Here is a 15,422-nt window from a genome sequence, read left to right on the forward strand (position 1 = left end):
AATCTGAAATTTCATGATTTTTCCCCCCCTAAATTCCATTCAGTGTCACTGTCCTGAAAATTCAGGAATATATTTACCAGAATTTTCTGGTTTTCTATGCACTTTCAGGGAAAAATAGAAAGCAAATTGACAATCCGGTTTTATTTTTCCACGAAATTGTGCATTTTTAATGACAAGATTTCCTGAAATTACCATGAAATTGGAACACGATAAAAATTTCCGGAATTTGGCACGGAAAATTCAGACAAAAATTTGTAACAGTGAATGTAAGAGTTTGAAATATTTTTGTTTACCGAAATCAAGAAAATTAAATTCGACATCACAAATTAATCTGGACAAATGAGTGCATAATGAAATCGTTCAGTGTCGTGGTTTATCTGGATAGGTGCCCAGACAGATCTGACCCCAGGACCGGTTCGTCGTATGCGCCGCAGTAAACGAAAAGATCGGTTGCGTCTAGTCCAGCGGTCTTCCAGCATCGGCGGAATGCTGAGTTAGTGAAAGTGATCTCAAAAATATCTTGGCGTCTTTGCATCTGTGTTCGCACATGCGTGTACGCTGAGTGGTGTCTATTCGACCCTCGGGATTTTTCTCCTCTTATTTTCGTCTGTGAGTGCGCCAAAGTGCTGGCTAGGTGCAGCTACCGATCGACGCGCCTCGTGTGCCTCTGGATAATAGCGCACATTGACTTCTCAGATGTTTTGCAATTTTACGGATTAAAATGTTTGGACAGGTGGGATTTTGTAACTCAGTCTCATGAACACTTAGGTGCAAGGACGAATAAGTTCCTCTAATGTTCGCCAATGGATCTTTTTTAATTAGAGATTTTTTTGTGCATAAAATTTTAGCGAAACATTTTGTCTAGTAAAACTAAAATCTTTTAGATGAAAATCGACCAATAATTGTAATTTTTACCAGTCATTGCCTTTTTCGCTAATAAAAAATACATTGAGAGAAAAATTGATGCATTTCAATTATTTTATCCAATCAATTTGTTTAGATAAATATTTGTTTTTAATTCATGTGGAATTAATCAATTTTATAGTAAATTTTTCTTCTCTCCACTTGCTGCTAAAATCGACAAAAATATAAAAATGTCTTTTACCAAAGTCACGGAATTTTTTTAATAATAAAAAAAAAGTCCAGAGAAAAATTTATAAATAAATGTCCTCCCTTCGTTTTAAAATTTTCCTTCACCACGAGTGTTTCTCCAGGTCACTCGACGATGGGATCAACTTTAGATTTTATCTTGCTGTGAGTAATTTTTTTATAAAAATTATTTTCATAGTTTTTCCCATTGCGACTCAGGGAAGAATTAATGACAGCATTTTATGAGGGCGACGCTCCGATTCTTAAGAAAGGTCAAGACAAAATGCGTGTAAGAACGGTTACTACACAGTGGGTAACGTTTCTTTTATTAGTGTGGAAAAATGTGGAAACGGAGCCGAAGCTTTTTCTGGTTGTAAATGTCTTTCGTTGGATTCAATTAGGTCACTCATGTTTTTAACTGACTTCTTGCGAGGAAACATTTGCATCATTCCGCGCGTCTTTATGTTAATGTAGACGAAAATAGGTGAGATGATCAACATCTGAAATATTCAATGCCAGATTGAATCCCGGGACAATTAAAGTTCATAAATTCGAGGGATACCTGACTCATAATATAACGCAGGCTGGACCGATCCTTCTGACATTCTTGTATTTCCAAATAATTAATTCTCAAGGTCCAGGAAATGTCAAGTTTGATGAATATTTTATCACTCAGATCGTTGATTTCAGCAAAAACGTCGAGGAAATCTCAATTTGACGCCTGCTCTTTCCTCGTACTGAATAAAAAGTCGTCCACGCGCCTGCATGCGACTTTTTGAATATTAAAAATCCCATTCATGAGAATAAATTTTGCTTTTTGTGAATGTTTCAACTGCGGCTTTATCCACTCAGTGAATGGAAGTGAATTGATCCTTTCCGCTGCACTCGGGGGTGATTAATATTCATTCTTTGTTTTTCGTTGGGAGAGGAAACCTATTTAATAAAAACAAAATGTTTCATGCGAAAGAACGGTCGAGGTGTTGAATCAATTCAGTTATAGACATGCCCCACAAAAACTCAATACCTTCCGTGGAATTTTTTCTTTGACACTTCTGTCGGCTGAATGCATTAGTTCCACTTAAAATTATGTGATAGATTATGTGAAGTGAATGTTATTGAGTGAAGTATATATTTTTCCAGTAGACAGCTACAATGTTCACGCATCGAGTAATAAATCCAAGAATAAGAAAAATTCAATTGGAAGAAAAGATTAATTTCATTTCTGAAAATGATATTCCCGAGGGATTAAATGTTGGAAATTTTTAACGCATGACATTTCCACTGGAATTCCAGGGAATTTCCGCATTGAAAAATGCCTGTTTGATTGGAAATTCAATGGAAACTGTTAATTTTCTTTTTATTATTCTGCGAAAATTAAGGATCATCCGGGAAATTCAGGTCAATTTAATATTTTGTATGAAGATTCCTTTAAAAATTCAAGTAATTTGCGAAATCTTTGTCTTATGTCTACTATTTAATTCTACTCTGTTCATGTCTATTCTACTTTTCACTTGAATTATTGTTGAAATTTCATCAGTCTTTTCTCCCTCAATTAAATTTGATGTCACTCTCTTATAAATTGTTACATTGTGAGAAAAAAAATTGAAATTTAATAGACTGTTGACTAGTAATTTTCAGGAGACTGACATTGAATTTTATTTGAGGGGAAAAATTATGCAATTCCAGAGAATTCCCCAACTTAATGAGTTTTCAATGAAAACATGAGTATTCAGTGCCAAATTACGCTGAATTTCCAATTATTAATTCTAATTCACGAATACACTCACCTGAATTTTCCCGATATCTATTTATTTTTATAAAATCATTGAAGTAAATTTTGCAGTTTCCATTGATTTCTTAATAAAATTTCGCATTTTTCCCCTGAAATTCCTCTAAAATTCAGAACTAAAATGTAACAAAAATTATCAAGAACTCTACTTTAAATTTCAGCCAAAGATTTTCAATAATCCATTCTGTCTGCGGCAGACAAAAAAGGTAAAGAAAAGAATGCTTAATGTCTTTTTAATTAAACTCTGAATATCCGTCCGGCGGCATAATGCCCAATTTTTAGGTCATGCATTCTGGTTTTTCTCGGTCAACCCTCCCTTATGACGCAACAGTGTCCGCCAGACATCCGAAAAGTTGATCAGTAATGAAATTACGAAACCTGAAACAAGTGATTCTCCTTCAAGTGAAGGTACATCGATAAACCTGTGGGGGGTTTAATATCAGGTGTTGCGTGAATGAGTCAAGGCTAACGTTCTCCCGAGGAATTCCCTCGATCCCCCGTGACACGCGTTCCTCGGATATTTTGAGCTTTGCTCTCATGCTCCCAAGCGGACGTCGCGTAAACAAATGATTCAGGCATAGATTTTCCGTCATTATCTCCCGAAAAATTGTCCTCATGACGAATAAAGATCAAGCGAGATGAAAGATTCTTGTCTCATTCATTTAAGATCCACCCGGAGGAATTAAGGATTTCCCAGTAGTTTGGCCTATTTTTTTCCCGAGGAAATCCTTTTCTGAGTTCATAGAACAGTCCAGGAGTATTTTTTAAGCGAAAACTATTGCGCCAACGAAATGCTGCGGAATAATGTATTTACTGAGATGTTATCTCACTTGAGATCTTACAGATCTCAGTACGGAGAGGTGAGAGAGAAAAACACTTGGGAATTCTGAGCACGCGTTTGCGCTTGGTGAGCATGGACAAAGAAAGGTAGGATGCATTACTGATGCACAGATTATTTAATTCACCTATTACATGCCCCGGCGTTGAGCATTTTAATCTTGAGATTCAATTAAATTGAAATTATCTGGGATGTCGCGGGGGGGAATCGAAGATTGAATGTTAAAGTGATTTTAATATTTCGGATATTGATGATTTTAATCTTACAGTCGATTTTAAAATACCTTTTAAGTGGCTAAATAATGTGATAATTGTCTTCGGGAATAACTTAACTCTATTATTTACCTATGAATTAAAAGAAATCGGAATAATGCGTGATTTTACAGGAAAACTCTGGATTTTAGGTTTATTTATTCATTTGGGCTCCAAAAAAAACCTAAAAATATATTGTCCAAATTTTGGACAACATATTTGATCGAAATTAATTAATTTTTATATTGATTTTAGTGAAAATGCTTCAATTACATGAAATGAATAATCCATTAATTCCAAATGAATCGTAAATTGCAATCAAATGAGTGATTTATTTCATGCGAATAAAAGATGATTAAATATTCTTCAATTTCTAACCTCGTCCAATTTTTTTTTCATGAAATTCCCATTTAAAAAACCTTTTATTTAATGTCACTAACAAACGCACGTAAACTATTCCTCAGGGTGCAGAAAAAATTGTCTTGCCAGTAATTTCTCGTCTCTTACGATTGTTTTTCTCCTCAAATTTCCCATTTTCAAAACAAAACCCGTAGATAAAAAAAGTAGTTCAAGAAATAAAAAATCTTCATCACTAAATAAACGAAGAAATCAATTGAAAAATAATGGAATTGATGCACTTACTGTGTCTGAATTTCCCCTTCTTCGAAATAATGACGTTAATAGGTCTTGGCACTCGATCGGGGCACATTTCGCCCTCGTCCTTGGGCCTGATTCCGAAAAGGGCATTCCTCCCGACCTTCATGTACTGTCGTCCCATCTTCTTGGGGGATCCCACCCCGAACAAGTGACTGATAAACTTCATCTTGATATTCTATTATTCGATTGTCCCGAAAACACTGGAAATCCGTGTGAATAAAACTTCCCACCCGCCCTCCAAATTCACAATTATTCACTAAATTATTCCGTCTACCACAAAACCGGAGGTTCCTTTATTTATATTTTTCTAGCGTCCCTAGTGCTCCTCCAGTCTATTTTGTCTATTGTTGTCCGGCAAACAAGACTACTTCGACGATTATTCCTCCGGAGAAAAAAGTTGATTCAAGAAAAATTAATTCAAGTTCATTTATCACTCGCAGCCGTTGCACTGTCACGTTGCAATCATTTCATAACTGTTTGCGATCTGGTTTCATCGTTTATGTCACTTCACCCAACATTGTATCATAACAATACGAGTGATTCTCATCGAACTATCAGTTGGGGAATCGACGGAAATTTTGATTCCTCATTCGCTCGTCCTCCCCTGTCCACCAGAAGAGTTTTGCCTGTCACGATCCGGAAAGGATTGCGATATTTCGAGGAGACTCGGCAGTAGTGGTGGACTGTGAATGTTTCGAGTGACTCGTCCGGTCTGAAACAAAATAAATCACGCCTAATTAAATTGCGACTTTCAGCCAATTAGTCTAATTAATCAGAGACTGTGGCGATGTGATCGAGACGACCAGGGGCAATGAACTTCGGCGACTTTTTCACGAAGGAATAAGAAACTTCAGAGCACTAGATTCAGACTCGAAGTCGAAGGAAAATGTAAATCTCTGAAGTAATCATTCATTTGTGATAAAATAGTCATCGTAAGTTCGAATAATAATGATGCAAAATTTTTCATTTACGGAAATTTTACTTTTTTAAATTAATTTTTAAAAAATTAATTTTAATTTTTGCGAAATTGATGTGGAAATATTCTGAATGTAAATAAATATATTGTGGATTTGGAGAAATTATTGCCGAGCTGGAAAAATTATTATTTTATTATAAAGTAGAATTTGTAAATTTTCCCGATTTTTAGTATTTGAAATTTAAGTTTAGGTATGATAAAAAATTACTGATGACATAATTTTGCTTCTGTGGGGGTTCTCATATTCAACTTCAACGGTTGAAAAGAATTACAAATGAATAATTGAATAATTGAAACATTTTTAACTTCTGAAAATCTCATCTTTTGCAATGATATACAAACAAATTGATTGTTTATAAATGATTTACAAAGAAAAGGTGGTAGTGTCCAGGAATAAAATTTATGCCTTTAAAGTTTCAATAATATAAAATCAATGTAAAATGTCAATTATTGAATGGAGACTCCGAAGTTCCCCTATTAATGTAGAATATGATTTCAGCAGAACAAGGATGACGAACGTACTTGCACATCCTTAACGATAGTGTTGTCCCCATTGCGACTTAGAAAATCTCATAAACCGTAATGATAATTGGCGACACGATCAGGTGATGATTTTTGGAATGCAGCTGTAGTGTTTCTCAGAAATTTTCAATAATTCATGCACTTTGACTCTGAAATTCCTCGTCAAATGTTGAAAGATCATCTTTATTTAGACAAGAGTCATTGAATGCGCGCCACGTGGCATCATTAGGCTGCGAACAGACCGGAATAATCGATACTTGTTGGAAAAAAAATCCATAATTCACAGAAAGTGTTACTTTCAGGATAATTGTCCTCATTGGGTTTGGGGTCGTGACTTTTATACTGTGACATCAGGATCACTCCGCTGTCCACGTAAATGTGATCAAATATCGCATAAATTATCGTTTTTTTTTTACATTTTATGACTGAATTCCAAAATTCAAGTGATGATTAGTGAATATCCGTCATTGTCGGCTTTTAGTCATTAAAATGACACGAAGAATAGCTAATGGCTTCCATGAAAGCACTCATCCAAAGTGTATTTATGTTATTCTCACTCCCTTCTTCACCAATCATCGTTAAATATTGAAACAATGAAAATGATTTTTAATGGTTAATGCTCTGATAATCAGGCGTAAAAGTGGGACGGAGGTGCATTCCTCAAGGGAAAATGGCTAATGATGCGACAGGAGAACATTTTTTTTTGGTGGAAATATCTCGTGGTTCAATTAGTCACGAGCAATGAAGCTTTTATCACTGAAATGCCTGAAATTTCCGGTACACTTCTTGTAAATTTTTATCGCATTATAGTTTCACGGGAATTTTATGGAAAAATCAACGACAACTGTAAATTGCAAGTCAATTATTTCATGAAAATTAATAGAAATCAGGAAGACCTTGCAAAATTTATTCATGAATTTTCCATTAATGGAAAGTAAATTTTATCTGCAATTATTCCCAGAAAATTGATGGAAATCATGAAAATTCTGGGAATTTATATTCTTCAATTGTTATTTGTTACTGAATGTTCATGTTTTGATGCTGAAACTAATTTTTTTTCACCTTTACGGCTTCCCACATCTGAAGACGTCATAAAATGCTCCAATCTCCACTTCCATTAATTAATTTACATCAATAAAATTATAAACAAAGGACAACGCATCAATTTGGCTGTTGGCTCCCTGCCAAATGAAATGAAAATTGTCATTACGAAATATTCTACAACATCAGACTGCAGAATGAGAATCAGATAACTCTGGGATTCCAGACTACACTAAACTCCAATAAATTCAAAATGAGCCATCAGGTATGTTGGCCATTGCTCAAGATTATTTCAAAAGCAGCGAGATTGAAAGAAAAAAAAGAATGAAGGCAAAGAATGGGCTGAACCCTCTCCTGTCCACGTAATGTGTAGTGTGTGCACATGCTGGAGTGAAATGCATTTGCCTGAGGTCTTTATCTCTGTGGAGGTAATGATTGAAGGACGGGAGCGACTCCGCGAACGCCGGGAAAACCATTTCATTCTGAGGAAATGAAATTCTTCGTATTTTTTTTTCCAGGTGAGCTACCGACGATACGCTCGGCTCATTTCGGTGCTCGCCCTTTCTTTTATGATACCATTAATTGACTACTGGGTCTTCTAACGTGATTCTGCAATTCGTAACTGCAATATTTTATTTCTGCATGCGTTTCTTCGTTGAAACCGCTTTATTCATGCAGTCAAAGATATGTTTGTGACAATTTGCATTTAGTAATTGCGTTGTGAATAATTCTTGGCTCTAATCTTTTGACATTTCTAGTCAGCTATAGTTCCACTGAAATTTCAAGGAATTTTGTTAATGAAAAAATCAATGGAAAATTAAATTTAAGTTCAATTATTCCATGAAAATTGAGAGAATTCCGGGAAATTCAGGTATACAAAACATTCGTAAAAAGGATTCATTGATTGATTTCTAATTATTTATTATTAATTAATTTATTGTGTTTCAAATTTGATTGAAATTTCACACAAGTTGGGAAATTCTTATTTTTTTCTTGTTTAAAAATTTGAAATTATGTTGAATGTCAAGTGAAATTCAACATTTTATAATTATCCTCCCCCCTCCTGAATAAAATTCAATGTCATTCTCAAATTTCGTGTCCTCCACCTAAGGAAAATATTTCCCATTCGACATCATGAGCCCCGAAATCCTCCAAGTGATTGCAATTGAGAAGAATTAGTCGATCTAGAATATTCTCTACGCGACAATTTCTAAAAGTTCAAAACTCCTGACGACTCCAATACCAGTTTAATTGAAGTAGATCTGTCCCCCTGCGAGCGGCAGAACCAACAAAAATGCATTGACCCACATTTATTCGCCTGGTCTCCCTTGAATCTCCATCGAGAATGGAATTGATCGGATCAATTCTCGAGTATTCAGGTTGCCCTTCAACACGAGCAAATAAAACCAAAAAAAAACAACGTGTAATCACTGGACTGTTGGAAAAAAATCATCCATATACGTTTTTACGTCCAAGTTTCTTCATTTTCCACAGTTCCTCGGCATATTCATCAGTTGACAGGTCACGACAAACCTCAGACCGTGCGCGTTTTTTTCATGCTACATGATTTTCACCCACCGTTATTGTTTACCGGTTTTTTTTTCTGCAGAAGCTCCATCGCGAATGCATTGCAATCATCGGAATAACCGCGGCAGCCGGTCCCTCCGGAATTATGGAGAAAATTGAGTTGAAAATTTTTCAGCAACAACTCGACCTTTTCGTGAAGCTCCGAGACTGGGATTGGAAAGTAATATCCTTGTGAGAACATTCCCAAAACCACAATATTTGTGTCCTTGCGAAATTTCGTCATTTTATCGGTGTAATAACATGCAGGGGCACAATGGAGATTTTTTTTACGTTTTAGGTTCAGGGAATCTTTTTAAATTATTCACATCTTCTGACTTAATGATATAGTTTTGATTCGATAGGGTCAAATCTGATTTTTAAGCCTTAAAGAATAGACTTGTTGAAGTGTAAACTCAACAAGTTAACTTTAGTTTAAAAATTAGTGATTAAATAACTTTTTAATCACTTTTTTAAATCACTTTTCCATGTTAAGCGACTTCTATTGATTTTGAATGCAAACTTGAATGTTCAAATTCATTCTGAAAATTTGATATTAAAAAGAAATGAATTTTCAATAGATTAAAAATCCAGAACCACAGTTCCCCGAATTGTCAAAATTTCCAATAATTTTCATTGTTATATGCCTCTAAGAATTGTCATTCCATTGAATATTCCAGAAATCAACTGATTTTATTCACCTAGGAAAGAGAGCGCGCTTCGCGTGGGCATAAATTGACTAGTGGTTTATGCACACTATTCATGATTTTCATGTATTCATTTATTCATTAAAGAATACGTTATTATGCACTGTTATTGAATTAAATTCGAGAAAAAATGTGAATCATCCTCGAATCGCTAAAAAAATTTAATTCAGAGAATTAAAATTTCCCGAAGTCGACTGAAAAACATTTTCATCCTTTCAAAAATCATACCTTCCCGATATTCTGAGGTATTTCAACAAATATGATTGACTCGCCCCCCCTACTCCCAATTTAATTCTCCCACAGATCCAATAAAATAAAAAGTCAACTCAAAAAATGGAGAATACAACAAATTTTTGTCGATTTATTTCGCAAAAAAAAAAAAAAATACAATTGACACTGAAGATTCCATCGACGAGAAGAAGTACAAGTGTTCCCAATTTAATCCTCCTACAGATCCAATAAAATAAAAAGTCAACTCAAAAAATGGAGAATACAACAAATTTTTTTCGATTTTTTTCGCAAAAAAAAAATAAAAAAATACAATTGACACTGAAGATTCCATCGACGAGAAAAAGTACAAGTGTTCCCAATTTAATTCTCCTACAGATCCAATAAAATAAAAAGTCAACTCAAAAAATGGAGAATACAACAAATTTTTGTCGATTTATTTCGCAAAAAAAAAAATAAAAATACAATTGACACTGAAGATTCCATCGACGAGAAGAAGTACAAGTGTTCCCAATTTAATCCTCCTACAGATCCAATAAAATAAAAAGTCAACTCAAAAAATGCACAATACAACAAATTTTTTTCTATTTTTTTCGCAAAAAAAAATATAAAAATACAATTGACACTGAAGATTCCATCGACGAGAAGAAGTACAAGTGTTCCCAATTTAATCCTCCTACAGATCCAATAAAATAAAAAGTCAACTCAAAAAATGGAGAATACAACAAATTTTTTTCAATTTTTTTCGCAAAAAAAAAATAAAAAAATACAATTGACACTGAAGATTCCATCGACGAGAAAAAGTACAAGTGTTCCCAATTTAATCCTCCTACAGATCCAATAAAATAAAAAGTCAACTCAAAAAATGGAGAATACAACAAATTTTTTTCAATTTTTTTCGCAAAAAAAAAGAAAAAAATACAATTGACACTGAAGATTCCATCGACGAGAAAAAGTACAAGTGTTATTGACTTACGTAATACAGTTGGACGCTCCTTAAGAGCAGTGTACCACCGGGTTCGTTAACAGCCCGGGTAAGATCCAATCCGTTCTTTATGTAACTCAACGGGCTACGACCATCGGTCGCGTTCTCCTGGGGGGCATTAAGACACCAAGTTTCTCTAACGGAAAAGCCGCCCGCAGTGTTATCGCGCGTACATTTCACATACACATTGTCAAAAATATTCGATGCATTGCAAAGCGGAGGACCATGTGGAGCAGATGCGAATAAACGAGACGAGGATAAAGTGATATCGGTTATTTCAGAACGGAGAGAGATCCTTCACCACTCTTCACACTCATTTGAGCAATGTACCGGTCGGCTGCTAGCACCGATGCACAATAATTAACCGTTTCTTCCGCGATGATTTTATTTACGATTCTGCACCCATCCATTCCCATCAGCAATCAATTCTATTTACTTCACAGCAAGTTGTTCGCGTTTTTCGTTCTCCGAGTAATTGCGGGGATTTTAAAAATCACTTGGGGACCGAGAAATGTTGCACTTGATTGGAAGAAATAACCATCAATGACAGTTTATTTTTCCACACATAAACGAGATGGAGCATCACTCGGACCCGCCGATGATCAGCTGATTATTTCAATTTATCCCTGATTCGGGAGAATCAGTTGGAGTTGAGGATCGAAGTATGAATGGAACTTTCGGAAAGAGCGCGCAGCGACCTGCGCATGCCGAAAGGTGTCCCGCAACAGCGTGGATATGGCCGGGATTTGTAGCGCGGTGGACCACGGTGTGGTGAACACACCGGGCAGCAATCACTGACGGGTGCCCCAACGTCGGTGGCTGCTCACCGGTTCGCCAGGAGAGGCCCCCCCCGAAGAAGTGGTAGGGTAAAATACGTTTGGTACCTGGTTAACTGCAAACCACTCCGAACATGAAAGAGAGACCGTTTGCGATTTTTATCTCATCTCTGTGCGGGGCTTTGAATATTTAATGAGATGGTTTAGGGATTTTGGGCACTGGAGGACGACGAGTGCGAGTGAACGACATCCTCTGATAACAAATCAGTCTCAAATTACTGAGATTTTTTTACTGGGGGGAATTTATCGCCGAAATTTTTGAGGGTTTGCATTTTATATTGTTTTTATTGGTATTTACTGCGCTTTTTTATTGATAATATTTTAGGGATTGTTGTAGCTGAGGATGGGAATTGTGGGGGAATAGCATCCATAAATGGAAAATCGTTATGGAGGTGTTAGGAATTTTTTGGGAAAATGAAATTTTGTTTATTGAATTATTTAAAGATTTTTTATTCACCGGAATTTATTGTTCAAAATTGTTGAGGGTTTGGTTTCAATATTTTTATATTGCTGGAGTATCTTAGGGATTGTCTTCCTGAGGATGAGGAGTATTACTGGGAAATATTCTCAAATGGAAAATCAATCTCAAATTATTCAGAATTTTTCTTTCATTTAAATTTATTCTTGGAATTTTTGTCTTCATTGTGATGTTATTATTTTCTTTTAATTCTCCATGAGGGTGTGAATTATAATTGAAGAGCAGTTTTCAATGCAAAATAACTCCCAGATTATCAAAGCTTTTTCATTCTATGAAATTCATTGTTGTAATTTTTTAGAGATTTTATTTCAATTCTGTCTTTGTTCATTAATTTTTTTCGTTGCAATATTTCTGAAAAATCACTCTGGAATGACTAAAACTATTCGTTCAACACAATACATTGTTGTAACATTTTGCAACTAGATCCTACAAAATATAAATTTTTTTCAACGCTCCAAATTCGAAAAATTACGGATGCATAGAACCGCAATTACACTTGTGGGAACAGCAATTAGCTAGACTTTCTGTCCGCCAATCGGCCACACATTACGCAATACAGATCGTGAAACTTATAAAGAACGGGTACATTAAACCGTATCATTAAACTTATAACTCGATTTTCATTTTCTCCGGCGCGTACTCACTGACCGCGGTCTAAACTCTGGCACATTAACCCCCGCGTGCACTGCACGGGCCTGAAAACGGAGAGGCTGAGGATGGAATAAAGAGACAAGGTCTGCAAACATCCAGTTGCTAAATTCTCAGGTACCCAAGGCTGAAGAATTATTGCGTGTTGATCAATAAAACAGGGATTGGATTTTCTTCTACGTTATTTCGACGAATGGAGAAAAATTACCAAAGAAATCAGGTAATCGTGGAGTTCATTTCTAGGACGAATAGCGAATTTTTATCCTCTGGCTACGGACAATTTCCCATGCCTAAAGGTAATTTGTCCTTAAACCGTAAAATTTGGCCGGAATTGCAGAAAAAATTACACCACACGGAGGAAATAGTTCGGGGGAAAATGTGAAACGAATAGCAAATTTTTCTCCGTTGGCCCGGGAAAATTTACTCAACGTGAGGGTAATTTGTCTCAAAACTGCAAAATTTACCCTGCATTCTACCAAAAATTATCTCAGTAAACATGAATGATTGCTCAATATTGCGAATAATTTTTCTGTAACGGAGAATGATTTTTTATCGAACGCGTTCAATAAAATTTCAATTCGGAATTTTATTCTGAAATTTCAGAAGATCTTGTAATTGAAAAATCAAATATTTCATTGATTTTACTTTTGAATGATCTGAAAATCAATAAAATACATCTCACACCGAAATTTCATAATCATTTTTCCCCTGAATTATACATTTTGACATGCAGGGTCTGCCCATGATGCCCTACGTGCTCCTAATCACGATCAAGTGCGAGGTGTCTCAACTGTTCTCCGTCTCCAAGGCAACAAAACCACACTCAACGTTGTTTGGTGATTTTTGTGAAAAGAAAGGAGAGTCACGACCTTCGGATGACGTTATACGATTTTAATGCAATGATCTTTCGGGGAGAAATGTGAGTGGACAACACTGGATAGACGATGAACATCGAGCAAATACCCATAGAGTTTTATTATTGCACTTATGAATGTGGAGAAATGCGAGAAGTGGCAATGTTTTACGGTTTATCTTTGAGGGCACGCATATTAAACTTAACAGCGGGGTGAGCTACTAGGGAATAAGATGAGGATTTAATGATCAAAGTGGGACTTCACTGAAGGCAATTGGTGATGTACCATCGGGTACAGTTTTGCTGGATTTTAATGAACTCGATGTCAAGTATTTTCTTACGATACGCCACTAGGAATTGAAATTTCATGACGAATTCATTACTCATTTTTAGGAGAGCACATTAAATTCAATTTGGGGAGGGGAAATAATTCAATTTCAAATTAATTGAAAATTCAGGGAATTCGGAGGACGAGAATTCTTGAATTTAAAATCAAAATATATTTCAACACTAAATTATTGAATTCTATTACCTGAATATTCAAAAATATATTTAACCGAATTTTTCTACTTTTATATCCATTTGTGTGGACTGAGCGGAATTTAATTCTTTATTTTAATTTTTTTCTCAACTCTCGGATGAAAATGCGAAAAAATAGTACGTTTACGAAAATCAATTTTCATCAAATTTCAAAACAATTATGCAACAATGGCTGCAATTATTTAGCGTGGAATGTCTGGGAAAAATAAACTCGACTCGACCCAGAATTGAAAACGAATTGCATTCACCTTCGACTCATATCGACACATATAATCATGCCTGCTGAAATCATTGGACTGCAAATGCGTTCGCTAATTTTGAATCTCCTTAGGATTTAAGGGGACCGCCTCCGCTTGCCCAATCTCCGGCTTCGATTGCCTCGAGTTGACGAAATGCATTAATGTTCAAAAAAATTGCTCAGGTGTTTTCCGATATCCAAAAGCCATTGTAAAATGTCCCAATAATGTTCGGGTTTTAACCACAAGTTACACGACTCCCGAATTTCGCCACAGTGGAAGCTCACATTAGAAAAATATCAAGGTGTTTATTGTCTCGCCTTTAAAAAAAATTTACTTAATTTTAATTTCTTATAAAAAAAAATAGCAGAGCATCTTCGATTCATCGAAATAGACATGATTTTTTTGTTGTCATTGCACTATTAGAACTTTAAGTACCAGCTTATGGATTTGAACTAAATTTCAAAAAAAATCGTCATGGATTTTTCATTCATCTAGAAAACTCAACAAAATTCAACTCTAAAAGATTAATGAAATTTCAATTACAGTTGGAATTTTCGAATCCATTGTGACCTTAAAAAGGGCATTCAACTGAATTTTCAATTTCATTCACAATGTTCAGACATTGAATTGCAATTAAATTCACTCATACGATTGCCGAAATGCCTCAATATTAAAAATGATTACTCACGTATTCTCTGATATCCAAAAGCCGCCGCAAAAGTCCCACAGTTCCTTCCTCAATCACAAGTCCCTCTACTCCCGAAATTCGCCACAATGGAAGTTCACAATAGAAAAATATCGCCGAGTTCACTTTCACGTTTTTACTCCAGAAATTGTACCGGTTTCTCGGGTTTTGGAGAAAAGTTCATCACATTCGGCAATAAAGCGGTTGTTTTGTTGCTAGAAAGTTGAACACATAATTTAACGAGCCGCGAAGGCAGTTGTCACCGAGAATCTCGCAATAAACAAAAATATGAACACTGATGGCTTGACGAAAGAGTCTCATCCGCCTGCTTTAATATGCCGACTAGAAATGTGCCGAAAATATTTCGATAGTCTCTACAGCGACTCGCTTCGCTTTCCCATTGACATCAGCATCACCGACACCACCTTGACAATCAACTTCAACTCGAGTAAACAAATCATCGACATGAGCGGAGTGACTCTGAGCACTGGTACTTA

At 35.6% G+C, this 15,422-nt stretch overlaps 1 protein-coding gene across 2 annotated transcripts in view; it reads right to left on the minus strand.

The window, feature by feature from the left end:
* The window catches only part of LOC107044724 (scavenger receptor class B member 1), a 39,605-nt gene extending 24,183 nt beyond the window's left edge, over nt 1-15,422 (minus strand). The window contains exons 1-2 of one of the 2 annotated variants that reach the window (XM_015266730.1): nt 14,929-15,422; nt 4,610-5,336 (exon numbers count right to left, since the gene is read on the minus strand). In XM_015266730.1, the coding sequence (XP_015122216.1) occupies nt 4,610-4,790 (181 nt within the window). In that variant the 5' untranslated portion in view covers nt 4,791-5,336; nt 14,929-15,422. Of the gene's footprint in view, nt 1-4,609; nt 5,337-10,637; nt 10,697-14,928 lie in introns of those variants that run through there. The other variant, XM_015266731.1, reaches the window with a different exon arrangement.

Source organism: Diachasma alloeum, unplaced genomic scaffold (genome assembly GCF_001412515.2).
Source record: "Diachasma alloeum isolate Michigan unplaced genomic scaffold, Dall2.0 Dall_scaffold_00782, whole genome shotgun sequence".
NCBI lineage: Eukaryota > Metazoa > Arthropoda > Insecta > Hymenoptera > Braconidae > Diachasma > Diachasma alloeum.